This window comes from Bacillus rossius, chromosome 3 (genome assembly GCF_032445375.1).
Source record: "Bacillus rossius redtenbacheri isolate Brsri chromosome 3, Brsri_v3, whole genome shotgun sequence".
In the NCBI taxonomy this organism is placed as follows: Eukaryota; Metazoa; Arthropoda; class Insecta; order Phasmatodea; family Bacillidae; genus Bacillus; species Bacillus rossius.
The window spans coordinates 23,897,220-23,922,123 of record NC_086332.1 but is presented as its reverse complement, the minus strand read 5'-3'; the positions used below and the strand labels follow the sequence as shown (position 1 = coordinate 23,922,123).

The 24,904-nt window shown below is 38.5% G+C and overlaps 1 protein-coding gene across 1 annotated transcript in view; it reads right to left on the bottom strand.

Moving 5' to 3' along the window:
• Window positions 1-24,904, bottom strand: part of LOC134530366 (ATP-binding cassette subfamily G member 4) — a 126,047-nt gene that overhangs the window by 7,881 nt on the left and 93,262 nt on the right. Inside the window, exons 3-9 of the mRNA XM_063365123.1 lie at window positions 15,647-15,836; window positions 13,794-13,939; window positions 7,759-7,997; window positions 6,587-6,736; window positions 4,557-4,726; window positions 2,545-2,713; window positions 1,577-1,677 (exon numbers count right to left, since the gene is read on the bottom strand). Coding sequence (XP_063221193.1) covers window positions 1,577-1,677; window positions 2,545-2,713; window positions 4,557-4,726; window positions 6,587-6,736; window positions 7,759-7,997; window positions 13,794-13,939; window positions 15,647-15,836 — 1,165 coding nt within the window. The remainder of the gene's footprint in view (window positions 1-1,576; window positions 1,678-2,544; window positions 2,714-4,556; window positions 4,727-6,586; window positions 6,737-7,758; window positions 7,998-13,793; window positions 13,940-15,646; window positions 15,837-24,904) is intronic.

Below are 24,904 nucleotides of genomic sequence, written 5' to 3'. Positions count from 1 at the left end.
GATAAACTCCAACACCGTTTGACTGATCCCCATGAAAGTTGGCACATTGAAGTGTTTTTTCATGGAGAAAGTTTATATGCAATCCATTATTTGTAAGTCACCGCTAGATGGCGCTGCAGCGCATCAACTTCTATACCGTTCAACCGATCGCCCTGAAAATTGGTATACTTAGATATTCGAACACGGAGAATATTTTTGCAATATCCATGTTGTTATATTACGCCACTAGATGGAGCTGCAGTGCAACTTCTATTCCGTTCAACCGATTGCCATGGGTAAACAGAAAATCAGAGGTCATACAAACAGTAATTGTGTGTCATTTCTATGTCCACCACAGTCATATAGCGCTATCCATTTTGCTTAAACTCATGAACAATATATCACCCTGTGTTCACCTCGGGCAACGCCAAGTACTGCAGCTAGTACATATATAAAAAAGACCCTGTTGTAAAAGATTATTAAAAGAAATATTTAATAAAAACAAAAAAAACACCTGATGTCAATTCACCAGGTATTTGTTAACACTCAGGGTAAACAAACTAGAAAATTTTCTTTTTAGGTGTAAAATTATTATGTTCCTTGCTACAGCTGGCTTTGCACAGTCCTCAACCAGGTGTTGGAGACTGAACATAAATAAGGATAATGCTGGGGCCTCTGTCAATTCGCTTTTTATTTGTGGTATTTAATGTCCGTTTCAAATGTAAACCTCCTGCAACTTAAAATTTTTACATTCCTGTGAGATTCTGCTTGCCAAATATGTACTCGTCGTGGCACAATTGACTGTCAATGAGTTCAGTGAGCAAATCAAAAGGCGAAGAAACGGTGGAAGTTCTCTTATTATTACTTCACGTGCATGATATGCAAAAGAAATGGCCAATTGAGAGTCTAATTCAGTTGACAGTTGAATGGAATGTATGGACTTTGAAATAATAGTAAAAATTTTAACCAGCTGCAAAAATGTAATAATATACAGTGAGAGATCTTAATCTCGTTGGGATCACTGCCATGTCAGATTATCGAACATTAATATAGATTTAACTGAATACCAAGGAAAAATTAATATACCATACGGTACAAAGGTATTTAACAAGTTGTAATAATCTGATGAGCGTTGTTTTTCCATGTTATGTTTTTTTTTTTTTGTGAAAACAGTATTGTCTCGATTTAATTTTATTTTTGTTTGTAAATATCATGAATTTCAGACAATATTTCAGTATAGCACATAATTTTTTTTTGTTGAACTTAATTAGGAACACAAACAGCTTATAAAGTGTTTCGTATTTTGTTTGTTCTCCAAGTAAAGTAAAGTTGTGAACCTACCATAATTTCTACTTAACATTTGTATAGTTATGTTCTATTCTGAACATTTTTTCTTGTCACCATTATTTTTAATTCAAAGTAAAGAGTGCTATATCAAGGTCTCGGAGAAAATAGCAACTGCCGAAAGTAAATTTCTGGGAAGATTAAAGTTGCCTAGCATAACAAATACGCCCAAGTTTAAATGGTGTTTTTCTTTGCTAAATTATGGATTTACAAATTTATTAACTACAGTGTTCTGTAAAAATGTCTTGGTTACCTGTCCAGGTATCTTAGATAAGGTGAGAGCCAGGTAATATGCTGTCAGTCCGTACCACCTGTTGAAGTATTCTTTCTTCATTAACTTAACATCTTGTGGAACTATAACACACAGTTTAGTACAAATATTAATAATCTAATATTACTATGTTTTAGAATTTCAGATTTGTTTTGTGATGTGAAATGCTACCTTTGACATTCTACATTATTTTCTACTAGGAATGTTAATTCCCAATTCTCAAATCTTTTGATATTATAAAACAAATGAGCTATCTACGCCTGTTTGTTCGTTTACTTCTTTTAAACTACACAATGGATTTTGATGTGGTTTCCTCCATCATTTAGAGAGTTTCTTCTGGAAGGATTATGTGTATAATACAATCATATTAAATTTAAAGCTAGTAGAAGAATCTCAATGTTTTGTAATCCAGTCATAAAATGATGCTTTAAAGGTGCTTACATGTCTTCCGCTCACTAATACAGAACTGATGCATCAAATTAATTTACTACAGAAATGTAGGTCTTAAAAAGACATACAGAAAAGTCCATGATAGCATATGTCTATCTTCTATTGACAAATCTCACAGTACCTAACTATGTATTTGTTCAAAAATAATGAATTTTTTTGTGAAGCTATTTTTACGAACATAGTATAAATCCTTATCCAATTAAATATGTTAGTTAGCTTGGGCATTTAATTTATATCAAAATTGACTTTAACACCACATCAAATGCGATCCATCAAACAGTGCTCTTAGCTTTTGATACATATAAGTATTTATTAGTGTTAATGATGCCAAATTAGTAGATCACATCCATGCAAAGCCAGGGCGGTATGGTACTACCATAAAATCTTGAGTATTCAAAAGAATGTTCAGCAACGTTTGACATGTGCTCGGCATAACCCTAAACCACGAGAACAAACGACGGAAAATGTGCGAGGGAATCGCTTGGAAGTGCCCAACTCACACAACAGCACGGAGGTCATGAGCCAAGTGTACGAGTGGAAGAGGATGACTGCGATGCAGAGCTTCATGTGCATGAACATCTGGGAGCCGTCGTTGGCCGCCTGGAAGAACACGGTTCCGATGATCGCAGCGTTCAGGATGTGGTTCCACAGCTGCAGCTGCAGAGCTACCTGTCGACAACAGTGCGGTGTGAGGATGGTGACCAGGCACTGCTCTAGAGGGAGCCACTCACGAGCCCCAATTTTTTTTTTTACAGTATATTTATTTTGTGTGTTAAACTTTTCTTTCTTCAAAAGTTGTATGAAACTATTAAGGTTCAGTATTTGAGACCATATTATCTTTGAAAGATTTGTGCAATGGGAGTGCATGACTTGATGTAAGTTTTTGGACATACGCCATTGCTAAGCACTCTTTCTGTAGAAAAAAACTAAAAATAAAAAAAAATGTCTTGGGTATTTTTATTTATTTATTTATTTTTAGTTTTTAGTTTTCTTCTACAGAAAAAGTGCTTAACAATGGCGTATGTCCAAAAACTTACATCAAGTCATTTGAGACCATGACTTTGTAATTATTATTTCAAGACCAATCTCAAATATATTTAATGTCATGTTTTGCAACTGCATCATTTCTTTTTTATGATAGCCCCTTCAGAGATGTCTTCCTGGAGCCGACCTTGTGGTAGCAGGGGCTGAGGTGACATTTAACATTTACTGATGGCGTCTTGTGAATTTGCGGTTTGATCACAGCTTTTTGAAGTAAAACTTCACAGCTGATGGGGTTAAGTCTAGGAAATGACTCATCAGAGCGTAACAAAAAATTGCAATGCTCATGAGTGGGGTGATCGATGAGGGAGAGGGGGAATGGGAATATTGAACACCCCACTCCTCACTCTTGAGTAACCAATAGCAAAGCGACGTTACAGTGATGAATATTTTGCAATGCTGCAAATGACAAAGAGTTTTCTCTTCAAAACTTCAATTATGATCAATTAGGATTGTGAAAATTTTTATAGACATATTGACAAAGATCCAGAACAATTATGCAGCATTTTGTAGATATTTAGATAAAATTATATCACAAATTTATTTATTATTCTTTAGTTGTCATAAACCATTTATTTCATTCTTAGGTTGCCCTAAAGACCTGGACACTAGTGAATAATGATTTATTTTCAATGTATAATTTGTTTTTCAAATATTTGTGAACCATGCAAATTTCCTATTTCTCTATCTGTGAAGTTTCTCTTCTAATGTGCATGTCAGAAGCACACCTATTTTATTTTAAACTACAGTTTTAATACTGCTCACGTACAAATGATAATAATATCCCCTACAGCACAAAGGTAACAGATACAATTATGTAATTTTGCAGAAACATTGCAATTTTCCAGTAAGTTATAAGGTATCTAAAATGTTTCTGAATCAATATGTGCTTATTGAAATCGATAACAGGAGTGAAATAAGGGCAAAATATATTTTAGTGCAGACTTCGGACAAGGACCTACAGGCTGTCACATCCCTGAAAGGTGATACGGATGAATTGAATCACTAATGGAATACACAGGTGTAGTAGACAGGAAAAACTTAAAATCCAGTCTGAATTGCTTATTGCATAGTTGATAGGCCCTATGGTAGGCTCATTAAGGCCCCTCTTCGATTCTCTTGATTTAAAATTTAATATAACTGAGATCTGTTTTCAGAATGCAATATGAATACTTAGAAAGTACAGTTATAGAGTCAAACCATTAACCAAGTCAAATCAATTCTTTGTGGTATGCACTCATTAGTGAGATTTGACATTACCCCAGTGTCTCTTAGGCTGTACTCTTCAAAAATATGTTAGTAGAATTCAAGAAATTAACCCCCCCCCCCCCCCCCCCTTCTCCTCTCCCAATTCATTCCTTGAATGCTCCATTCTCATCCTAATGTTGATGTTAATCCCAAATTCGTTTGTTTCTGTGTTCTTTCAAAATACTGCTACTCATCTGTATTGCTTCAAACTCATTGAGCGTACCTTGTTCCTGAAGACCTGGCGCATCATCCTGCAGAACAGGGTCACGACCTGCGTCCATATGGACGTCTGGAACTTCACGTTCTTCAGATCGCTGAACTTTCTGTAGCCGGGGTTGGCACTCAGGTTCAGCTGACCGAAACTGGACTCGCTCGATGAGTCTCCAGCCTGGACTGCAAAATATTGGGAATATGTGCGTTACGAGATGCTTCAGTGCTGGTTTGCACACACTATTGGCTAAAAAAAAAAAGCATTTTGAAGTGAAACATTCTTTACAGCAGGTAGGGAAAGTCCAGGTGGTGATGTCATCAGAGTGTAACAAAGTGCAATGATCAGGAGTGGGGCACTTGATGGTGGAGAGGGGGAAGGAGCTCAAGAGAGAGATGCTAGATGGCATGTTTGCACAATAACACACTTACATAATTGTGCACTTGCTTACTAACATAATTGCTTACATGCATACTTGCTCACACCTTAGTCCATGAAGTTTCACTTTGAACGTGTTTGGAGGCCATGAAGTATGAAATTTTTTTTTTTTTTAAATTTAGGATGTTTCAAATTACAATTCTTAAAATTGTGCCATCCACTGAGACATTTATTTTTACAACTGTTGGAAATGTCTACGTACCCTAACACATTCTCTTCCAAAGTAGACCTGAGATGTAATCCGGTTCCTGACAACTAGACTCATGATTTTAGAAAGCAAGCAAACACTGAACACAAGTATGCTTCCCATGAAAAATTTGCTGAAATATAATTTGCAAAGGAAATCAGAATTGCATAAAATTTTAAATTAAATATTTTCCCAAATACTTTTATATAATTGGACAACAATATTTTTTTTTGCTCTATTTACATCTCACTCCCTATCTCATTTTTCTTTCTATCTCTCTCTCACCCTATCTTTTCCAATCTTTCTCTATCTTTTGTTCCTTTTTCCTCAAGATTGCAAGTGGCATGTTATGAAACAATCTTCATAAACCTGAAGAGACTAATGCCAATGAGACTTGCTACTGACAAAAAAAAATAGGTGCAGTACTTAAATATGGTACCACAGTAAATCTGAATTGTGTTTATAAAACTTTAGATCCTAAACAGTGTAATTTTTGGGTGATCAATATTAATATTTCATGGATTTAAACTATAACAGCAAAACAAACAAAAATATCATAAAGTACAATTTGTGAAAATTTGGCGCAGGGGTTAAGACAATGGACTCACATTCCTTAGGGTCCAGATTTGAATCCTTACCAGGCCTTCCTGATTTTGATTTCCCGACGTTTCCTGTAATCTCTCCAGCAATTACTGGGAAGGTCCATCACATACAGACCCAGGGAGGGGGGAGGGGGGCAGACGGGGCTTGTGCTCCGGGCACCGCATATGGGGGCGCGCTGAACTGCCAGAGTGATTTATATTATAGATACTTAATGGGATATCAGGGGCGCAACAACTAAATTTCCAAAGGGGGGGGGGGGGGGGGGGAAAATACCTTTTTATAAAGAATCATCAATCTCCCCTATTGAAGCGGGGGGTCCGGGGGTCCTCCCCCGGGAAAATCTGTATTTCAAGGTGGAAAATGGTGCTATTTAAGCAGTTTTATTATCTAAAAATTGATTACACAGCACTTTCTTTGCCCCCATTTGCCCCCACTTCAAGGTTTCAGAGGGGGAGGGGGGCAAAATACCCTTGCCCCCCCCCCTGTGTTGCGCCCCTGTGGGATATGGTAGAGTTGGAGGGCAGATGAACTCAACTATTTGTATTGAAAGATGTATATCTAAAATATCATTAAAAAAAAAATGGTATTTTTCGAGTACTATCCAACTTGCGATGTTTTAAAACTGAAATGACTGCCAATTAATTCTATTATTTTACCATCTAAGTTGAACAAAAAAAATATGTGGTGGCGATGCGAGGTGATGGGAAAAGTTCCGGTTAGGTTGGTTTCCCGGGTGGATAACTGGTCCCGTGACTCCCTGGACAGACCGTGGTAACCTTGCAGCGAAGGGCGACTGCGCAGCTGGCAGCGAGCCTACCTGCGCGCGCGGCGCCGCTGGGGGGAGGGGTGCGGTCCGCCCCCACGCACTCCGCCACCAGGTCCTCGCCGCGCCAGAACTTCTTCCCGTTGCAGATGGCCGCCGAGAGCGCCTCCACGTTCTGCGGCGAGGAATCGCACAGCTCGATCACTGCAACGAACGAATCATCCAGATGCACACGCGTTTCGTGAGCATTCGTGTGCCAAGTCGCTGGTGTTGGTTCATCCTGTGAAGAAACTGCAACGGAAAATTTGTGTGCCAAGAATCAACAATTTCTTGGCTTTATTGTGTACAAAAATAAACCTAGAGCTTTAAGTAACATCAATGGTGGCATTGTTAGCACGAAGGATCATTGAAGGTAAATTGTATGAAATATTGGGCATACCCTGCAAATTTCTCCAGAGGACAGTTGTAACCCTAGATTATGCGGAGCCCTAATATTTTGGTGAGAGACCTTACCTAGGGGTATGGCAAGGGCGCAACAACTAAATTTCCAAAGGGGGGGGCAATATACCTTTTTATAAAGAATCATCGATCCCCCTTATTGAAGCAAGGGTCCGGGGGTCCTCCCCCGGGAAAATGGTGCTATTTAAGCAGTTTTATTATCTAAAAATTGATTACACAGCACTTTCTTTGCCCCCATTTGCCCCCACTTCAAGGTTTCAGAGAGGGGGCAAAATACCCTTGCCCCCCCCCCCCCTTGTTGTTGCGCCCCTGGGGTATGGAATATCCTTCCAGAGAAAGAAATTTTGTAAAATAAACCATTTGAAACAACGGTTTTAAGCCAACCTGTTACTCTAATCTTAATATATATATATACATATATATATATAAATCCAGTGTCCTGATGTTTGTTTCCAGTGAACTCTTCACCAAGTCAACCTATTTCGATGAAAATTGGCATTTATTTTTATGTGTAATATTTTCCAACTTGAGAGATAAGGATAATTTTTATTTCGATTAATTGTCTTAATTTATGATTAATAATAAACTGATTATCAATGTTGATTGGTGTTATTAATCAGCCACAGCAACGCGTGGCCGGGTCTGCTAGTGTATAATATATATTTTATTATTATTATTTTTTAATGATTTAACCACGCGAACTAAACATGGCAAGAGTAGCTGCGTTGTCAACACGGGGGCGGCAGAGCCGAAGGCCAGTGACCCACCGTAGTCGGCGGGGTTGTAGTGCGTGGGGCAGGTCATGCCGGCGGCCGCGAGGAAGGACACGAGCCCCTGCGTGGTGCCCTGGTAGACGCAGCGGCCCTCCGCCACCACGTACACGCTGTCGAACAGCTGGAAGAGCAGCGCGCTGGGCTGGTGCACGGTGCACACCACGGTGCGGCCCTGGCGCGACAGCATGCGCAGCATGCCCAGGCAGTACTTGGCCGACACGTTGTCGAGCCCGCTGCGAACAAACCATACCACCGTTCACTCGTCTCTTCGTGCAACATCTCGGTTCAAGGTCCGGCCTCACGGGCCACGTCGAATTTTATTGACGTGACAGCGTCTAATAAAAAGATGGAACGCCAGCTGCACGCACGAAAAAAGTGTCCCGTCACGCACATTGTCCCGTTACGCTCATTGTACGCTTGCGCCGCATCTATCTCTCTTCCACTCAATTGGAACAACCATCGATTCGAATTTCTTGGAAACACATTTAAACTTGAAACACTCCCATTCGTTTCCTTCTTTTCCTATCATCGTCCTATCCTCAACAGAACAACACAGATTGGAAGAAATTAAATAGCAAACATGTATGAAAGTTATAGTTAAAATAATCTCTTCGTTAAAGTAATAAACAATATTTGAATTAATGAGTGCAAAAAAAGGTAAATTTTATCAATTAAATTGTAGATTTAATTTCACTCCTTTGTATCCATACAAAATAGTGATAATTCAATAACAATGATTCAATTTTATTCATAAAAGTATGCAATCATTTCATCAATGTTTTGTTATGACGTCACGTTAAACTATCGACCGTAAACCGACTTTACAGACAACCAATTTTTTTTTTTAAATCTCTTCGACGTTAAATTATTTAACGACTACTTCTGTAAAGTTTAACTCGATACCTTCCCCATTTTTGTTGTACTACCACCTTAAAAAAAATATATCAGTTGAAAATATTCGTGTCTGAAAAACAAATGTCAGGTATGTTGGGTGTCGACGTTTACAGTAATAGCCGTTAAATAATATAATATCAAGGATATATATAAAAAAAGTGTGAGACCGAGCCTTAGACCGGTTTATAAACTAGGTGCGCAAGTAATGCAACGAAGCAAAAAACACATCACGCAATCGATGCAAAAAAAAATCAAGGTCGTTCATAAGCATGTCGTCACCACCCCGGCAACTTGAAATCGTAAAACAGTTGAAAAGGAATTTCTTCCCCGGACTTCTTTATTTACTCGTGTTTATCGTGAAAAAACAAATTATTAATGATATGATTTAAATATTTTTTCCCCCCAGTGTTGGAAAGTTTACATGCGTTGCGTTACTGCCCCTTGAGTAATTTATAAACTTGCACGCTAAAAATGTCTGATTGCTGAACTTTTTGCGTCTTGCTTTTCTTACGTTACTGAGTTTCTTGCGTAGTTTATAAACCCGGCCTCGAGCGTGATCACTAACGCGTCGCTTTCGTGCTACGGAAGTCGCGGGTTGGATTCCAACACCTTAACATGACTGAAATTGAAGAATTCCGAGTCCGTGCCCAGATGGTTGGTAGCTCTCAGCAATCTCGGCGGTAGCGTCATTGTGAATCTCTGCGCACAACCACGCGACTTTAAATCACACGGAACAAACAAGTGAACAAAGATCTAAACTGCATCATTTTTACGGTCAATTAATTTTCCATTCGTAACTTAACCGACACCATGTTACGCGTGTTGCCAGCAATGCAAATTCAAGTTCAGATAGTTTGTCCTAAAACGATGCATCGGTTCAGTATTTTAAAAAAAATCCAGCCCGTTCATACATCACAGTAAAATGGGTTTTCTCGACATTGAGGGAAGCATTGGCATTATTCCACGTTCAGTGTGAAAGAAGGCCTGCGGTTTGGCCTGCTTGATCGGTAGTATTTGTCATTAACTGACACAATGATTTCTCCCCCCCAGAAATATACCCGCCGCGCTCATGTATCTTTCACGCTGAAGTAGCTGCCGAACATTCCTTCATCTACTCATGTTTGGGTTACTCTCTGTCAGGTGCCAAGTAACTTTTAAATGGTTCCATTATATCGTTTCTTCTTATTACCAATTTTAACAAACTTTAAATCTGTAATATAGTCTACTTGAAATGCGTGACTTTTTTTTTTTATTACAAAACCAAGTACAATGTAGTCAACAGTTTCATCCTCCGTACAGCCACCTCGTGTACATTAGTGTTGTGGTATCTGCATACCCACGGGGAAATTAGTTTTATTACTTAAATTTGTTGTAACAAGACACTCCCGAAATTAAACTTATTGATGTGTCATGCTAACCACAAACAGAGCAGATGGAATTAAAACATACGTATATAGTTTTCATTTACATTGTTACTTTACGTGCACATGATATACATACACACAATGTTTACCCATTTGGTTACCTACACGGTACTCCAGCAATACACAATGCCCTTTGTGAACCCACCACATTTTTCCGTGATAAAGGGACTAATTCTAAGGGGTTTCTCTAATATCGGGTTTATAAACTACGTAAAAAAAAACTCAAGAACGAAAAAACCCCAAGACACAGAAATCAAATAACTAACTAGGCAATACGCAAAATCGAAACAAGCTTCAGCCAACTTTCAACTTCTTGCGTATCGGCGTGTATTTCCGACCATTACACTCATTTGAAGTGAAGTTTTCCCGAAATCTTTGACTTAATGTACCTTTATAGAAGTTAGTTTTTTATTATGTGCATTATGTTTTCACTTATTAAACTTTTGCACAGTGAAAGTAACACTTTTAAACCAAATTATTGAGAATACGACAGGTTTTCTTGAAAAACATGACATTAATCAAAGCTCGAAGCAGAGATTTTATTTATTTAGTTTTTCATTTTCATGTCAGTGTGGTGGGTACATCGTGTGACTTTCGTATTTTATAACTACCGTAGTTTTCTTGCGTTAGTTCCGTGTGGCGTCCTTGGCTATAATGTTTCTTGCTTGTTTTTTTTTTTTTTTTTTTTTTTTTTTTTTAACTACTGCCTAACCGTCACGAACTGTTGAGCATGAGCACAATAATTTTTCAAGTACTCTTTCGAAGGAGGACTTTAAAAAGTCTACTTAGAGTAAGAGTACTTAGAGTAAGAGTACTTAAAGAACTATAATAAAATGTCCTAGTCTGCATCACGCGTCGCTGAGTATGTGGCATCAGAAATGAGGCATCTCTGAGTCACGATGGCATTTTAGCGTGCAGAGGTTAGTGAGTCTGCTGAATTAGTTACCAGCACCCATGTTAAGTCGCCAACTACTCTGCATGGGTTGTCGGAAACTTTTAAATTTGTTGCATGAGATTCATTTAACGTCTTTTCCCCACAAACCCCAAAGGCCTAGTTACATTTTCAAATTTTAAAAGTTGAAAATCATTTCTCCGATTCATAATCTGAACATGGAATGTTCATAACTATTCTTAGAACTTATGTTCAACGTCAAAATACAACAATACTGTTTATTCTTCTCCATCGTTAACAGCTCTATTATACGGATCGGGGTCCATCACTAGATACTGGATAGTAGTTATTGGCGCTGTGCAGCTTCGATCAGCACCTCATGAGTCATATATGGTAAATTTAATTCTTGTGTTTTCCTTTGTTGATATCTCATTACAGATATTTCAATGTCAAATTTATTTGAAAAAAGAGTGTTTGCCATCACAACACGACGCTATGCGTGGCCGGTTCGCTAAATAAGACTTTTTGGCCTCAAATTTTAATGCAGGAAATAAAAAAGACAGTCCTTTCTGAAAACAAAACATTACATGTTTTAGTTTCTTAATGATACATAATATTAAATTAATAATAAAAGTAAATTAACTTTTAAGACAGTCGATTTACTTATAACATCCATCCATGATATTGTTTTTCCTTATTGATAAAAAAAATGGAAATAGGCTAAATGTTGGTGAGACGATACTACTAATAAACCACAACTGATTATTTTTTTATAATGGAATGATGCATACTAAGTAGGCTTCACGTTGTCATTTTTCCGTTACGAAATATATTCAGAGTATAACAATGTGTTTTGGCCTACATGCTAGGTGGTTGTATAAACATGCAAAGAAAGAAAGAAAGTTCTCTTTCCACCTTCCAGCCCAGACATGAAATGATCACATGTAAATGAACATCTTTCGAATTTCTCCCTCCGTCATTATAAGTCATTAAATATAAAATACGTAAATACTTCCGGTATACGACCTTGACTCTAATCTCTGCCACTACACATTCAGATTTTTAGTCGGTCATTGAATACACCCGAAATCGAGTAATTATGAGCAGCAACGCGTGTTTTTATAGATCAGGTTTAACACAGGCTTAACAACGCAACTGAATGTCAAGCCAACAAGCACAAGAATCAAATATGTTGTTCGCACGTGCCAAAGTCTGAAATAACAGACACTGGGTCCTATGGCACAATATGTGCACATAACTGTGCTTCGTACTCACATATGTACGAACCCTTTCACATGGGAGGGGCAAGAGAGTTTAGTCGGTCATGGCTCACTGCTGACCTCAAGTCATCTGTCATCGCGATAAGAATATCTGTTTGTGTGTCTGTGCCTGGTTGGAATACATCCGCAATATACAACTTCATGAATACTGTCTCAGTAAGGCTATCTCAAACGTACAAAGAGTACAACCCGCAACTCATCTCAGAGTTGGCACTTCTTGAAATAGTTTCCCCAACAATTTCAGTTGCAAAGCACAATTCAATTACGAACACTGTTGACAGAACAGAGGCAAAAGGGTACGTGTACATTGCTACTACTCTTTTTAGAACTGTCAAATTTTAGATAAGTTATATTTACTTGCGTGATTACATAAATTTAAACCACAACACCCCCTCTCCTTTGGCCAAAGGTAAAAAAAAAAATATTGATTTTTGATTATTAGGGTGTTCATATACACTAGTCGTAATTTTCTGCGATTTTTATTATAGAACGGGTAAAAGGACCTTGGATAAAGAAATCTCAGGGACGGTAAGAGGTTTAATTTATGATGCTCGTGGCTTCTTACGTAAGAGCCTGTAGTTGTAATTTCTCTTATTTTGAATCACTTGCAGGCTCAGACTGCGTGCGCCGCAAAGTTTTGATGTTCGTCAGCTTTTAGAAGCTGCACGACCGTGCTACAAACTATTCCTGTCCATCGAGTAAAGTATTGTCCGAGATTATACGTGTACCTTGTCATCTGAGGATATCACCAAATACACTTGAGACTAATACCGGATAGCTCCAAGGTTTCTGTGTGAAAACTTCGCGTACCTAGTTGTCACGTCAGTTCGATAGATGGCAGACGTTATGCCCAGCATGAACAATGTATCTGTTGAATACTTAATGTTTTACACTAGATAGTATGTAATTAAAAAAAATAGCCATAAGATATTTTTGAAATCCACACCTCTTGCCGCTATGTTATTTTCCACACTATCGCCTTGTTGTATGTATAGAGTTGTCCGGTATTGGTCTCTATAGCGTATTTGATATTAACGTACGGCAAAAGTAAACTCAAACTTGAGTACAATATAAAACTCTCATTTAACTGCCAGAGGCTGCAAGTCATTCAACTATCAGTCTTCGGTAACACGCTGTAGGTTGCCAGCCAACCAGGGGTAGCCATGCATGCAATACCACCACATAGATGCTGCGTGAAGCTTATGATATGCGCCACTTTCGCGCCACGTTGGCTGAAGTGTGGTGTTTGTATTATGAAAACCGTTTTAAAGGACTATTTTATGGAAGTGGCTGTTTTTAACGACGGAAATTCTCATTCATACTTATTAACCATCACCAGGTGTGGCCAAGCACCATTTCCGCGCTGCTTTAGATGTGCGACGATGGTGAGGTAGAAAGTGACTTCGACTGTGGACTGTGTCATAGTATGCCGTCTCCTGACCGTTCTTAACTCTTGTGTTGCCAACACACATTAATCGCGTCTGATAATAGCAGTTTAAACCACAAATCTGTAATGATATTTCAATATTATTTACTGACCTGGTCGGCTCGTCCAAAAAGAACGTTGGCGGGTTGTTGATCATCTCCAAGGCTACAGACAATCTCTTCTTCTGTCCCCCGGACAGCATTTCGGTTCGTGTGTCCAGGGATTCCGCCATGCCCAGCATCGTGAGGATCTCCGTGATCTGCGAAGATCAGGTTCAGAACGAATCAGGCTGACATTACGCATGCGATGGAGACAACCAAGATGATGTGACGAATTACGCTAGGCCGCTCTGCACATGAAACAGCGAAACCTACAAAAAAAAAAAACTAAAGTGAAAAAAAAAATGTTAAAACTGTTTACTAGATTGATCACTTTGAAGCAGTTTTAATATAGCTACCCTGTCGTAGATATGTTTAAGGGGCGTATCTGTGTTAGTGAGGCGGGATGATAAGAGCGACGCCCGCTGGTGCTTCTAGCGCGGCATCGCCTCTAAGAGCAAGGCTGTATACTGGCGCAAAGTCTTCTCGTCGTGCACAGGGCAACTATATGAGGTTTGATTATATGGTGGAGAAACGAAGATGAAGGCCATTGGGCGCTTTCAAGAATATTTAACTTGATTCTTGTCTAAAAATTACTCGGAAAACACGCGTTTTCACACTCCTAAAAATACAGTTTTAAATGCGGTAACAGAACCACACACTCGTCTTCAGCGTATTATGAAGTGTTCATCTTAGACACCACTCTGGCAGCGGGAGCAGTTTCCAAACCACGTGGCTTCTTCTGAATCTCTGCACACCGTGTGTGCCCGGGTAGGCGGGGCGCTCCAGTAATATTCGACGGAACGGCTCGATGTATGTTCCTCGTCTAAGTAATTATTATTCGTTGTTTCAGATTGTTCCTCTTAAATTATTAAGGAATAAATAAATTGTAATTGAATGGAGTACTTCACTAGAGAAAAATGATTAAACTGTATATTACTTGATTTAATGCAGGTTTTTTTTGGACATACGCCTTTGCAGTTTTGCACTGTTTATCATGGAACGGAAATGTGTAACCACAGTGCTATCGTCTGTGGTGGAAGCCGCGAACAAAATTTCACAAAGCTAATGATAAACTTTATAGTATTAACTGTTTAGTGCATTTTTAACTTGTCGAAAATCAGAGCCTAAACCTGCGTTTATCGGAGCCGTTTCATTATATAGGATATGATGTTGGTATGTATGACGTTAATAAACTCCGACACCGTTTGACCGATCGTAATGAAAGTTGGCACATCAAAGTGGGTTTTTTTTGTTGTAATTCGCCGCTAGATGGCGCTGCAGCGCATCAACTTCTTAACCGTTCAACCGATCACCATGAAAATTGTTATACTTAGATATTGGAACACGGAGAATATTTTCGCTATATCCATTTTGCTATAACTCGCCACTAGATTGAGCTGCAGTGCATCAACTGTTAAACCGTTCAACAGATCGCTATGGGTAGACAGAAAATTATAGGTCACAGACATTCAAACATCAATTGTGTGTGTCATTTCTCTATGTCCACCACACTGTCATATAGCGCTGTACATTTTGCTTTAACTCTGCGTTCAGCCCGGGAAACGCCGGGCACTGCAGCTAGTAGTATTGTTTAAAATTTCAGTCTGCTAGTCAAATTCTAGCGGCGGGTGCGGAAACTACGCTTGATTCGCGTTCATAAATATTGTAGTTTGAAAACACAGTTTGGTTATATATTTATCGCGATAGGCTTTATTTCAAATAATTCCACGTTAAATTTCGTATTACAGGTGTGTTTGCGATGTGAGAACACATGAATTTGCTCGTCGCCGGCCGAGGTTGCATGCCACACGTCTCTAGGGGAGACGAAGGTGGTGAGTGTGAAGGCAGAAGGTTCGGCGGCTCACCTCGCGCATCTTCTGCTGGTGGGCGAGGCGGCGCGGCAGCTTGAGGTGCGCCGACACCAGCATCGCCTCGCGCACCGTCAGCAGCGGCTGCAGCAGGTCGTCCTGCGTGATGTAGCAGGACAGCTTGTGGAACAGCCGGTCGTCGCGCGGCTCGCCGTTCACGCCCAGCCGCCCCGTCACGCCGGTCGACCTGCGCGCGCGGAGGGGCGGGTATTCCTCCCCAACGATTGGGAAGCCAGTCCTGAATGGCCCGGCCAAATAGGGCAATGGTGGTTCATCTTTGCAGACGGCCGCCAATCACAAGGAAACAGATCACTAGCGCGGGCAGTCTAATCGTTGGGGGAAGCCTACGATTCACTCGTCCTTCTGGACATACACGAATACTCACGTTGGCAAGCCTTCTTTCAACAGACGAGAGAGCCAAACCCGAAGTTCCCCGAAGTTCATGCTAGTTTTTTTTTTCCGTACCACAACAGGTGTATTTATTTGGGGGGAACCGTTTACATGATTTCTCAATATCTTTAATGTAGCTATTCTAGCCAAATCAACCGTCCACAATGTTTTAAAGTATTTATAATGTAGCTAACCTAACCTAATTGACCATTAGTTATCATGAGTTGTATATTTATTTACAATGAAGATGCACGATCGGGAGTTTGGCTCTCTCGTCTGTTGAAAGAAGGCTTGCCAACGTGAGTATTCGGGTATGTCCAGAAGGACGAGTGAATCGTAGGCTTCCCCCAACGATTAGACTGCCCGCGCTAGTGATCTGTTTCCTTGTGGTTGGCGGCCGTCTGCAAAGATGAACCACCATTGCCCTATTTGGCCGGGCCATTCAGGACTGGATGGCTGTGATTCGTCTGTCAACATGTAAACATGCACCTGAAATGACGAAACACAGACTATTGTTAAAATGTGTTGATTAGATGTATAAAAATAAATTATAATGATCGTTTATATAACCTAGAACATTTTATTCGCAAAAAAAGAGATATTTTTGAAATATTATATCCTTTAAATTTATTTTATATGTATCATATTGATATAATTACATGCATATTTTCTGTTAAAGATATTTTTCTAATTAAATTAACATAATAGTTCAAATGCATTTTTTAAACTTATATGTATGAGTGCATAGTCAGAACAGATAATTCCGTTGAAGGAATTAAATCAGAAAAAAATTATCACGGCACAGACGAACACAGTGAGCTTACAACGACAAGACAGTTGTAACAAGGACAGAAAATACAGACGAAAAACAACCTCGGACAACACAGTCCGTCGGACCCAGCGATGATACAAAAAAAAATTAGGTGTTTTTTTTTGTATCATCTTTGAGTTCGCCTTCACTAGAATACACAATATAGGTTCACATTGGAAGTTCATACTTCTAACAAACATGGCGTTTGAAAAACCTGCAAGGGGTGACACAGATGTCTGACTCTCTACTTTATTCGTTATGCGTTATTCCTTCTCTCTCTCTCTCTCTCTCTCTCTCTCTCACTCTCTCTCTCTCTCCCCTCCCAACGAGTGTCCCACTCCAGAGAATTATCCTACCGGCTGTAAACAAAGTTTCACTTCAAATATTTTAAGACAACATTGATTGGTAACTGATTAATAGGGTGTTTACAAAATAATGACCTCGAAGAAAATACGTAGGAGTGGGTCAAAATTATATTATATATAATATATTATATATATATATATAAAACTATGGCACTGTTTTGAACCGAAAGAATCATGAGGTCTGTGCTGTGGAAAGGTAGACGAAGAAAGTGGCAATTACTAGGAAGTGGATACTTCGTTTACGGTGGATTTGGGGGGGGGGGGGGGGGGGAAAGAGTAATAATTGGCAGGGGAAAGAGTCATAAAAACGTGGAAAAAATTGCTTTCGTAATTTACTACCGCGCAGACATTTGTAATAAGCAGTAATGAAAGGTAGTTATGGTGGTCAATCATTTCTTGCATAACTCCTGGAATAACGTCTGGACACCTGAATGTCAAATATTTATGCATTCTCACAAGGCTCGGTTTCACGCGCCATGTTGGCTAGTTTATTCTTTTGTCATTATTATTCGAGAAGGCTTTTACTGTAAATGTATCACAATAGCGCTGTTGCATATGTTTTGTCTCAAATTTTAATTTCAGATCTTTACAAAAAGGTAAGTAGTCCAGTCATTATAGTAAGTTCATCTCGGAATTCGAGATACCCAGCTGTAAGTCTCTAAATACTTGTATATTGACACCCTAAAAGTTGTCTCAAAACCTACATATGGTAGGGTGTACGCAACTATTAAATTTCAAGGTCAAAGGTCACAAAAATCTGTTTTTTGCGCTTTTTTTTTGTAAATATCTCATTTCCTATGGGTTTTTTGCTATTTGTATTTATTATCAATATTGTAGAATACAAAATTATCTACAAATTTTGTTCAAAAAATTTTTTCATACGGTGAACCGTTTTCGAGATAGAGGGCGGAGAGCGCGCGGTGACAGCATTACTTCAGGACAACTGGTGCCTCCGGTCGAAAACGCGCCATATATAGTTGATGAACTATCGATAAATCAATCGATTATAAATATTTGTCAATTTTTATTAACTATTATATTATATTTTATCATTTTTTTTCCTAACCTATCCACTTTTTATTCAGTATTAATTTATTTAACAACACTTACCTGCCCATGTAATTGCAGAATTGTTAAAGAAAATATAGGAATTATATTTGAATTTTAACCTAATTAATAACTTCTTACATAATGAAAAAAAACAAATAAATTATGAATTAATCTTTTTATTAAAAAATATCATTCAAACCATTTATTGTTATTATAAGTAAAAATGGAATAAAGGGTACAAAAACTATAATTTATAATTTTAATCATCATCTTCCTCTTCATCGTCGTCTTCCGGCTGCTGGTAAATTTCAAACTGGTCTTCATTATCGTCTTCAACGACATTTGTCTCAAGTTCTTCCATGATTTCGGGGTCAAAGGTTCCATCTTCGTTAATGTCGCTCTGATATGGTAGAGCATTGAGACAAGCTTGCCCATTACATTGGCCACAAGCTAAAGAGCATTGCAAGCCCGCTTTCCTGCATCCGCATCGCGAACCACAACCACTTTTGCAGTTGCAGAAAATTGTATTTAGCAAATCTTCTGGAGCAGGTGGTAAAATTGTCATGATAGGCTCCAGAAAATCGTTTCGCATTGCCCAACCCCATACCTGGGGTTCCAAATCATAGCCTAACCAAGTTTGAACTTGATAATATACACGTTTGAAATGTTGATGAGCAGCTGCACTTGTTGGTGGAATATTTGAAAGCTGCACAGGTTTATTAAGTTTTGTAGACTTAACGTAATGTATATAACGAAGATGATCGAGACTTTTCACAGATTTCGGAGCATTATAGATTGCCAATAAGGTTTGAGTTCCACTCTCTAATAATCTCTGGACCGAACAATTTTCTTCCTCAAATGCTGCAGCTAGTTCATCCAAATTTGTCAGTTTCTCAAAAGCTTTTAAAAATGATTTTTTTCCCTTTTTAAAAAGCGCAGAAGTTGTGTCACAGCCACTTAATGCGTGCAGAAATAAAATATGTGTTTTGGAATGAGGATAATTATCAAAACTTTTAGTCGAGTATATCTCCGTTTTTACATTTCCTTTCCCAACTTTTTGAAAGAAAATTTCTTGTTTGTAAGACAGTGTACGCCCAATTAAAATGACAAGTAAATCAATATCTTGTCCTATTATAACTGCAGTTTTAGGAAACGGTTATCAGTATTATTGAATAGATATAGATATAGATATAGATTTAATGCACGAAGAAAATGATAAAATATAATATAATAGTTAATAAAAATTGGCAAATATTTATAATCGATTGATTTATCGATAGTTCATCAACTATATATGGCGCGTTTTCGACCGGAGGCACCAGTTGACCTGAAGTAATGCTGTCACCGCGCGCTCTCCGCCCTCTATCTCGAAAACGGTTCACCGTATGAAAATTTTTTTTGAACAAAATTTGTAGAGAATTTTGTATTCTACAATATTGATACAAATAGCAAAAAACCCATAGGAAATGAGATATTTACAAAAAAAAAGCGCAAAAAACCGATTTTTGTGACCTTTGACCTTGAAATTTAATAGTTGCGTACACCCTACCATATGTAGGTATTGAGACAACTTTTAGGGTGTCAATATACAAGTATTTACAGACTTACAGCTGGGTATCTTGAATTCCGAGATTCTTACCTAATTTAAGCTTAAATGACTGGACTAAAGCTCGTAACGGTTACAAATCAAATTCGCGCAAGTTTTCATAATTACAGCTCCACATCAAGATTTAGTTAACAATATGGCGTGGACATTTGTGAACCAACAACACATGCGATTGGTAGTGATGAGAAAATGAAGTAACCATCTCGGCGTGTCTTCCAGCACCAGGCGTGGCTTGAATTATTGGCGGTTGAAGATTATTATAGTCTGTCTCGGGCCTATATTGCAGTGCAGAGAAAATGGCTCTCTCTGTTACTACACGGCTTGTTAACATTAACACGTTTATTTAGTATATTAGCGATGATTAGTTTTAGTGTATTTTAAATTTCACCAATTTGTTGATTTTTCTGGACCATAAATAGTGACTTTTAAGAGTTTTTGGAGTTTTATATAGGTACATTATGAATGAAAAATAATATCAATTCTAAACACCAATTATTATTTTACATTTTAGCAAGGTATTCCATTGAATAATTTATATGGATGGTCAGAGATCGAATTTCAAATATTGAAATATATTAATAAAATTAACCACAAAAATGGTTAAAACCATGATGGCGTCTTTAAAATAATTATTTTAGAAGAGAGGCTTAAATATTGTTAAGATTTATTAAAATTAAAATAATAAATCGTCGTGGGGAAAAATACTGGGTTCGTAAATGGATAGTCCAATTAGAGATTTTACTACACAGTTTTATTGATTGCCAATATTTACATCACTAACAAATAATCTTCTAAAAATGCCTAATAATCAATTACACTTAAAAAACGTTTACTCCCCAGTCACTCGGTTTTTACACACCGCACACCTCGCTGGGCCGCACATCTGGCGCAACTCTCGCCGCAGCACCCCTCGTGGACCTCCGTCGCGGGACTCCGCCACCGCCGTCGCACTTCACTTCGCCGAGGTTCAGCCCGACGCTTCGCTCGGAACTTCGCTCGGGACTCTCACCGCACCCGCGACACTATCGCCCAGACACTCGCCCCGGAACTGAATTCCCAACTGAACTGCTCAGACACTCGCCCCCGGAACTCCGCCGCCCCCGCGGCACTATCGCCCGGATCAACTACACTCTGAACTCTCCTCGGAGGCCGGCGTCCTGGGCTTATATAGGCCCAGGCGCCACTTCTAGAATTCGCCAGCGCAGCTGGAGCCAGTCGCGTCATTCCGCGCCGATGCCTGATATCTCTAGAAAGGCGTCGGCAGCTCGCACGGCGGCGCGCGGAACTCCCCAGCTGCCAGGTGTCAGGTTAACGTGTCAAAGGAAGAGCGCTGCTAGGGGAGCGGAGTGAAGGAGGGGGGAAGCAACGACCCTTGTAATCTACCAGGCGCGCGCGGCATGTCTCACGTTGTGGCGGCCACGTGACGTCAGTGGCAGTGCGGGGCCGCCAGCCAGCGTCGAACCTGCACGCGTCGCGGCCCTGCGCACGTTCGTAACAATATAAAGAGAATATCCTCTTGATTAAATTCAACTAGTAACTGTATTTTTAAAACTCTCATCACAAAATTTACTCTTAATTATCTTGATAACAGACTCGCGATAAATTCAAAAAAGGAACGTTAACGTGTATTTTGGTACTCGCCAGAGATGTGTAAACATCTGACCTCGGTAACGAGCAAATTCATGTGTTCTCATGTTGCAAATACACTTATAATACGAAACCAGAACACGAAATATAACGTTGAATTCTTTAAAATAATGCCGAGCGTGATAAATATACGCAAGTTCTGTTTTCAACTAAATTTATGGACGCGAATCACACGTAGTTTCCACACCCGCCGCTAGAATTCGCTGCCGGAGCAGTTATGTCAACTATAAAATAATTCGATTTGCGAAGCGAAAAGTTTAATCATATAAAGAAACGACTCCGATAAAAGAGAAAAAAAAAAGACTTACAAAAATACTAAACCCCGGCTGTAGACCTGATCTTCGACAAGGAATTCTATTAAAATACGGCCCATCTTCTTAAAATTCTTTAAACCGTTAACACTATAAAATTTTTCTTGTTATTTGTGAACTTTGGTTCTCATCGTCCGTCCCTGATGGCAGCCCCGTGGTTTTCCTTTCCTTGACTTCCGCCGCATTTACGAAATTACTCCCACCAAATAACGTATACCGAGAGCTGATATGTTACACAGTAAAAACAAATAGAGACCGTTTAGCAACCGTGGCCATAACTGTAAACATGATCTGCGCGTGTCGCGTGACATGCGAGATTTCCAACGGATTTTTATTAGCAATAGACTTGTAATTTTTAACCCACTATCAGAACGATCTAAAGTTCACACTCAATCGCATGTAACAGCTTCCTGGGAACTTTAGAAATGCGGTAAAATGCGGTGAAACAGATTTTGTCATTTCACGTAACCAAATATTGTAATAGGATAATATGGGAAACTCCGGCCAATTAGCATTGGCGAAGCGCGAGACACCAGACTGCAGCGCATTCTAGCGGCGTGGACTGAAGAAAGCCCCGCGTAATTCAATTTTACGTGCATATTAAAGGCAACATGTTTACACAATTAAGTGCTGTTTTTACCAAAACTAGAAATTCAAACACATTTAATGCTATTATTCATACAGAACTGTTCTCAGGCTTTATTTAAAGGTATGTGTCAAAGATAGATATGTAATTATGTGCAAAATATAATCTATCAAAATAACTGAACAAGTAGTAGGCCTATGTAGTATCTAATTGGTTTTCCAGCTGTTTTATTTTTAAGGAAACAAGAACAACTAGTTTTAGTAACGGAAGTAAATTGTATGTATGAAATTAATTTCTCACCTGAAAATGTGACTGCATTTTAAATAAAAATCCTTAATTAAACCGGGAGAAACTGCTGCAAACAAATCATGTTACAAGAATGGTAAGGAATTATAATAAATAATTACTTTATAATAAGAGACAAAAATATAAAACAAAGGGGTTAAAATTGTGAATGCGCGAAACGCGAAACACTTACTGCGTTGGGTCCGCTGGAAATCTGAAAAAAGACTGAGCAGTTAGTAACGTTGTAATTTTTGCAGCCAAACACCGCACAAATATTTCCGGCCATTCTGAATTATTGTTCACATAATAATGTGTTTATTTATTCGCAAATAGAACCATCATCTTATAGCACCAAACACACTTCAATGCCTTTTACCGCCGTTTCCAAAGCGTAGGTTCAGTCCACGCCGCCAGGTTCGCTGAACAACATGTCTCGCATTTTTTTTGTCTGTTTCCCATATTATCCTATTACAATATTTGACGTAACTCGGTACATTCACTCAGCTGTCAACGTCTCACTGAATACCAATGCGCGTCAGCCCTGCGCCGCATGCGGCGGCGATAACTCCAGTGTACGAATTACACTCTCTGTCATCATTACCTACATAAGCAAAATATTTATGACATTTACGGAAAAAAAATTGTTCTCCTTTCCACCAAACGTTTTTTTTTTCCCTAATTTCTTTGCATGTACGCAAATTATCACTAGTTAAAATCTTTTCACAATCACCATTGTTCTTTTCACTTTGTATATATGTATCAAATTAAATGAGGTAAAATAGCACTGAGTGCTGGAGTGCCCTGTTGCAATACCAAAAACTGTAAAATGTACAAAATGTAACAAAAAACCAATTGAATTGAATTTTCACTTGATTCTACTACAAAGGGCAAACTAGTTTTATTCCGGCCAGCGGGAGCAAGATATGTAGGTAACGGATAAGAAAGGATATTAACTTGTTCAAGCTACGGAACATGCTAAAGTCAAATGAATTTCTGCTTTACGATCATGTGAATTCTTTTACGTTGCTTGATTTATGTGCGAGCCAGTTTTTCGCTGTATTATAGCATCCGGTTATGTTGTTATATAACCTCCATTAAACTGCACTTCAAATGACAATACAACCAGTGGCAGGTCTATAAAGTTTCTATTATATAACGGAACTTAATATAATGTTTTTACTCTTAGTATATTAAAATAATTTCTCGACACTCAAACATAACTTTCTAGGAATAAATAATTAGTACTCTACCTAGGGACTTAATATTAACTCAATTTTTCACAGAGTAAACATTTATAAATGCTAAAATACTAATAATGTATTCTCCTTACGTAACACATTATTCTGTAATAATACAGTGATAAACAACATATTATTAGAGCCCATAATAAATGAATTGTAAATGCACGTTTCACTAAATTTGAAATAATTAATTTACTTAGAAAATAAAACATGTCTTTATTATTCATAATCGTTTTAAATACATTCATAACATAAAAACGTTGTCTGCAATATGCTTTGTGAGCTGAATTGAGTGTTTACGTGAGATACACATCGCGAAAATAGAACTACGCTTGACATTGTCATTATCAAAATACATATCTGTTCAAAGACTTTGCTACGTTACATTGAAACGTAACCACAGTCCACGGATAAAAAAAAACTTAATTGCCCATTGGCCTTTATGTTGTATTTGCGCAGTTTCTTATCCGATAACACCAAGAGGTTAAATTACAGATCAAGTTTTAAACCATAATAATACTTTACAAGGGTGATTTTGCTGCCAAATATTTGTCACGATTGAACAACAACTATAGACTTTGTTCGGGCCCACAACCTTGATGAGAATCATAGTCCAGCAAGGAAACCTTGTGTGACAAGAAAATGTTTTCAAGATTATCAAGTGTTGAAAAAACGTTCTCAAGCAACAGAAAACTCTGTTAAAAGCTACTGTTACGAGGATAATAGAGACGAGGCAACGAAGCAGGCCGGTCGGTCCGGACAGCCTACAGTTCACAGGGAAGAAAGCCACAACCACAACCCGAATAGTTCCGAAGTTTACCGAAGTAAAAGTTTAGGTTAGGTCAGTGTAATAAATAATATATTTTTATATTTTTTTCCGGAAGTGTAGGTGAGGTTAGGTTATTGTAACGAAAATGAAATGTTGGTTAGGTTAGGTTAGGTTAGCGTTATTTAAAATACTAT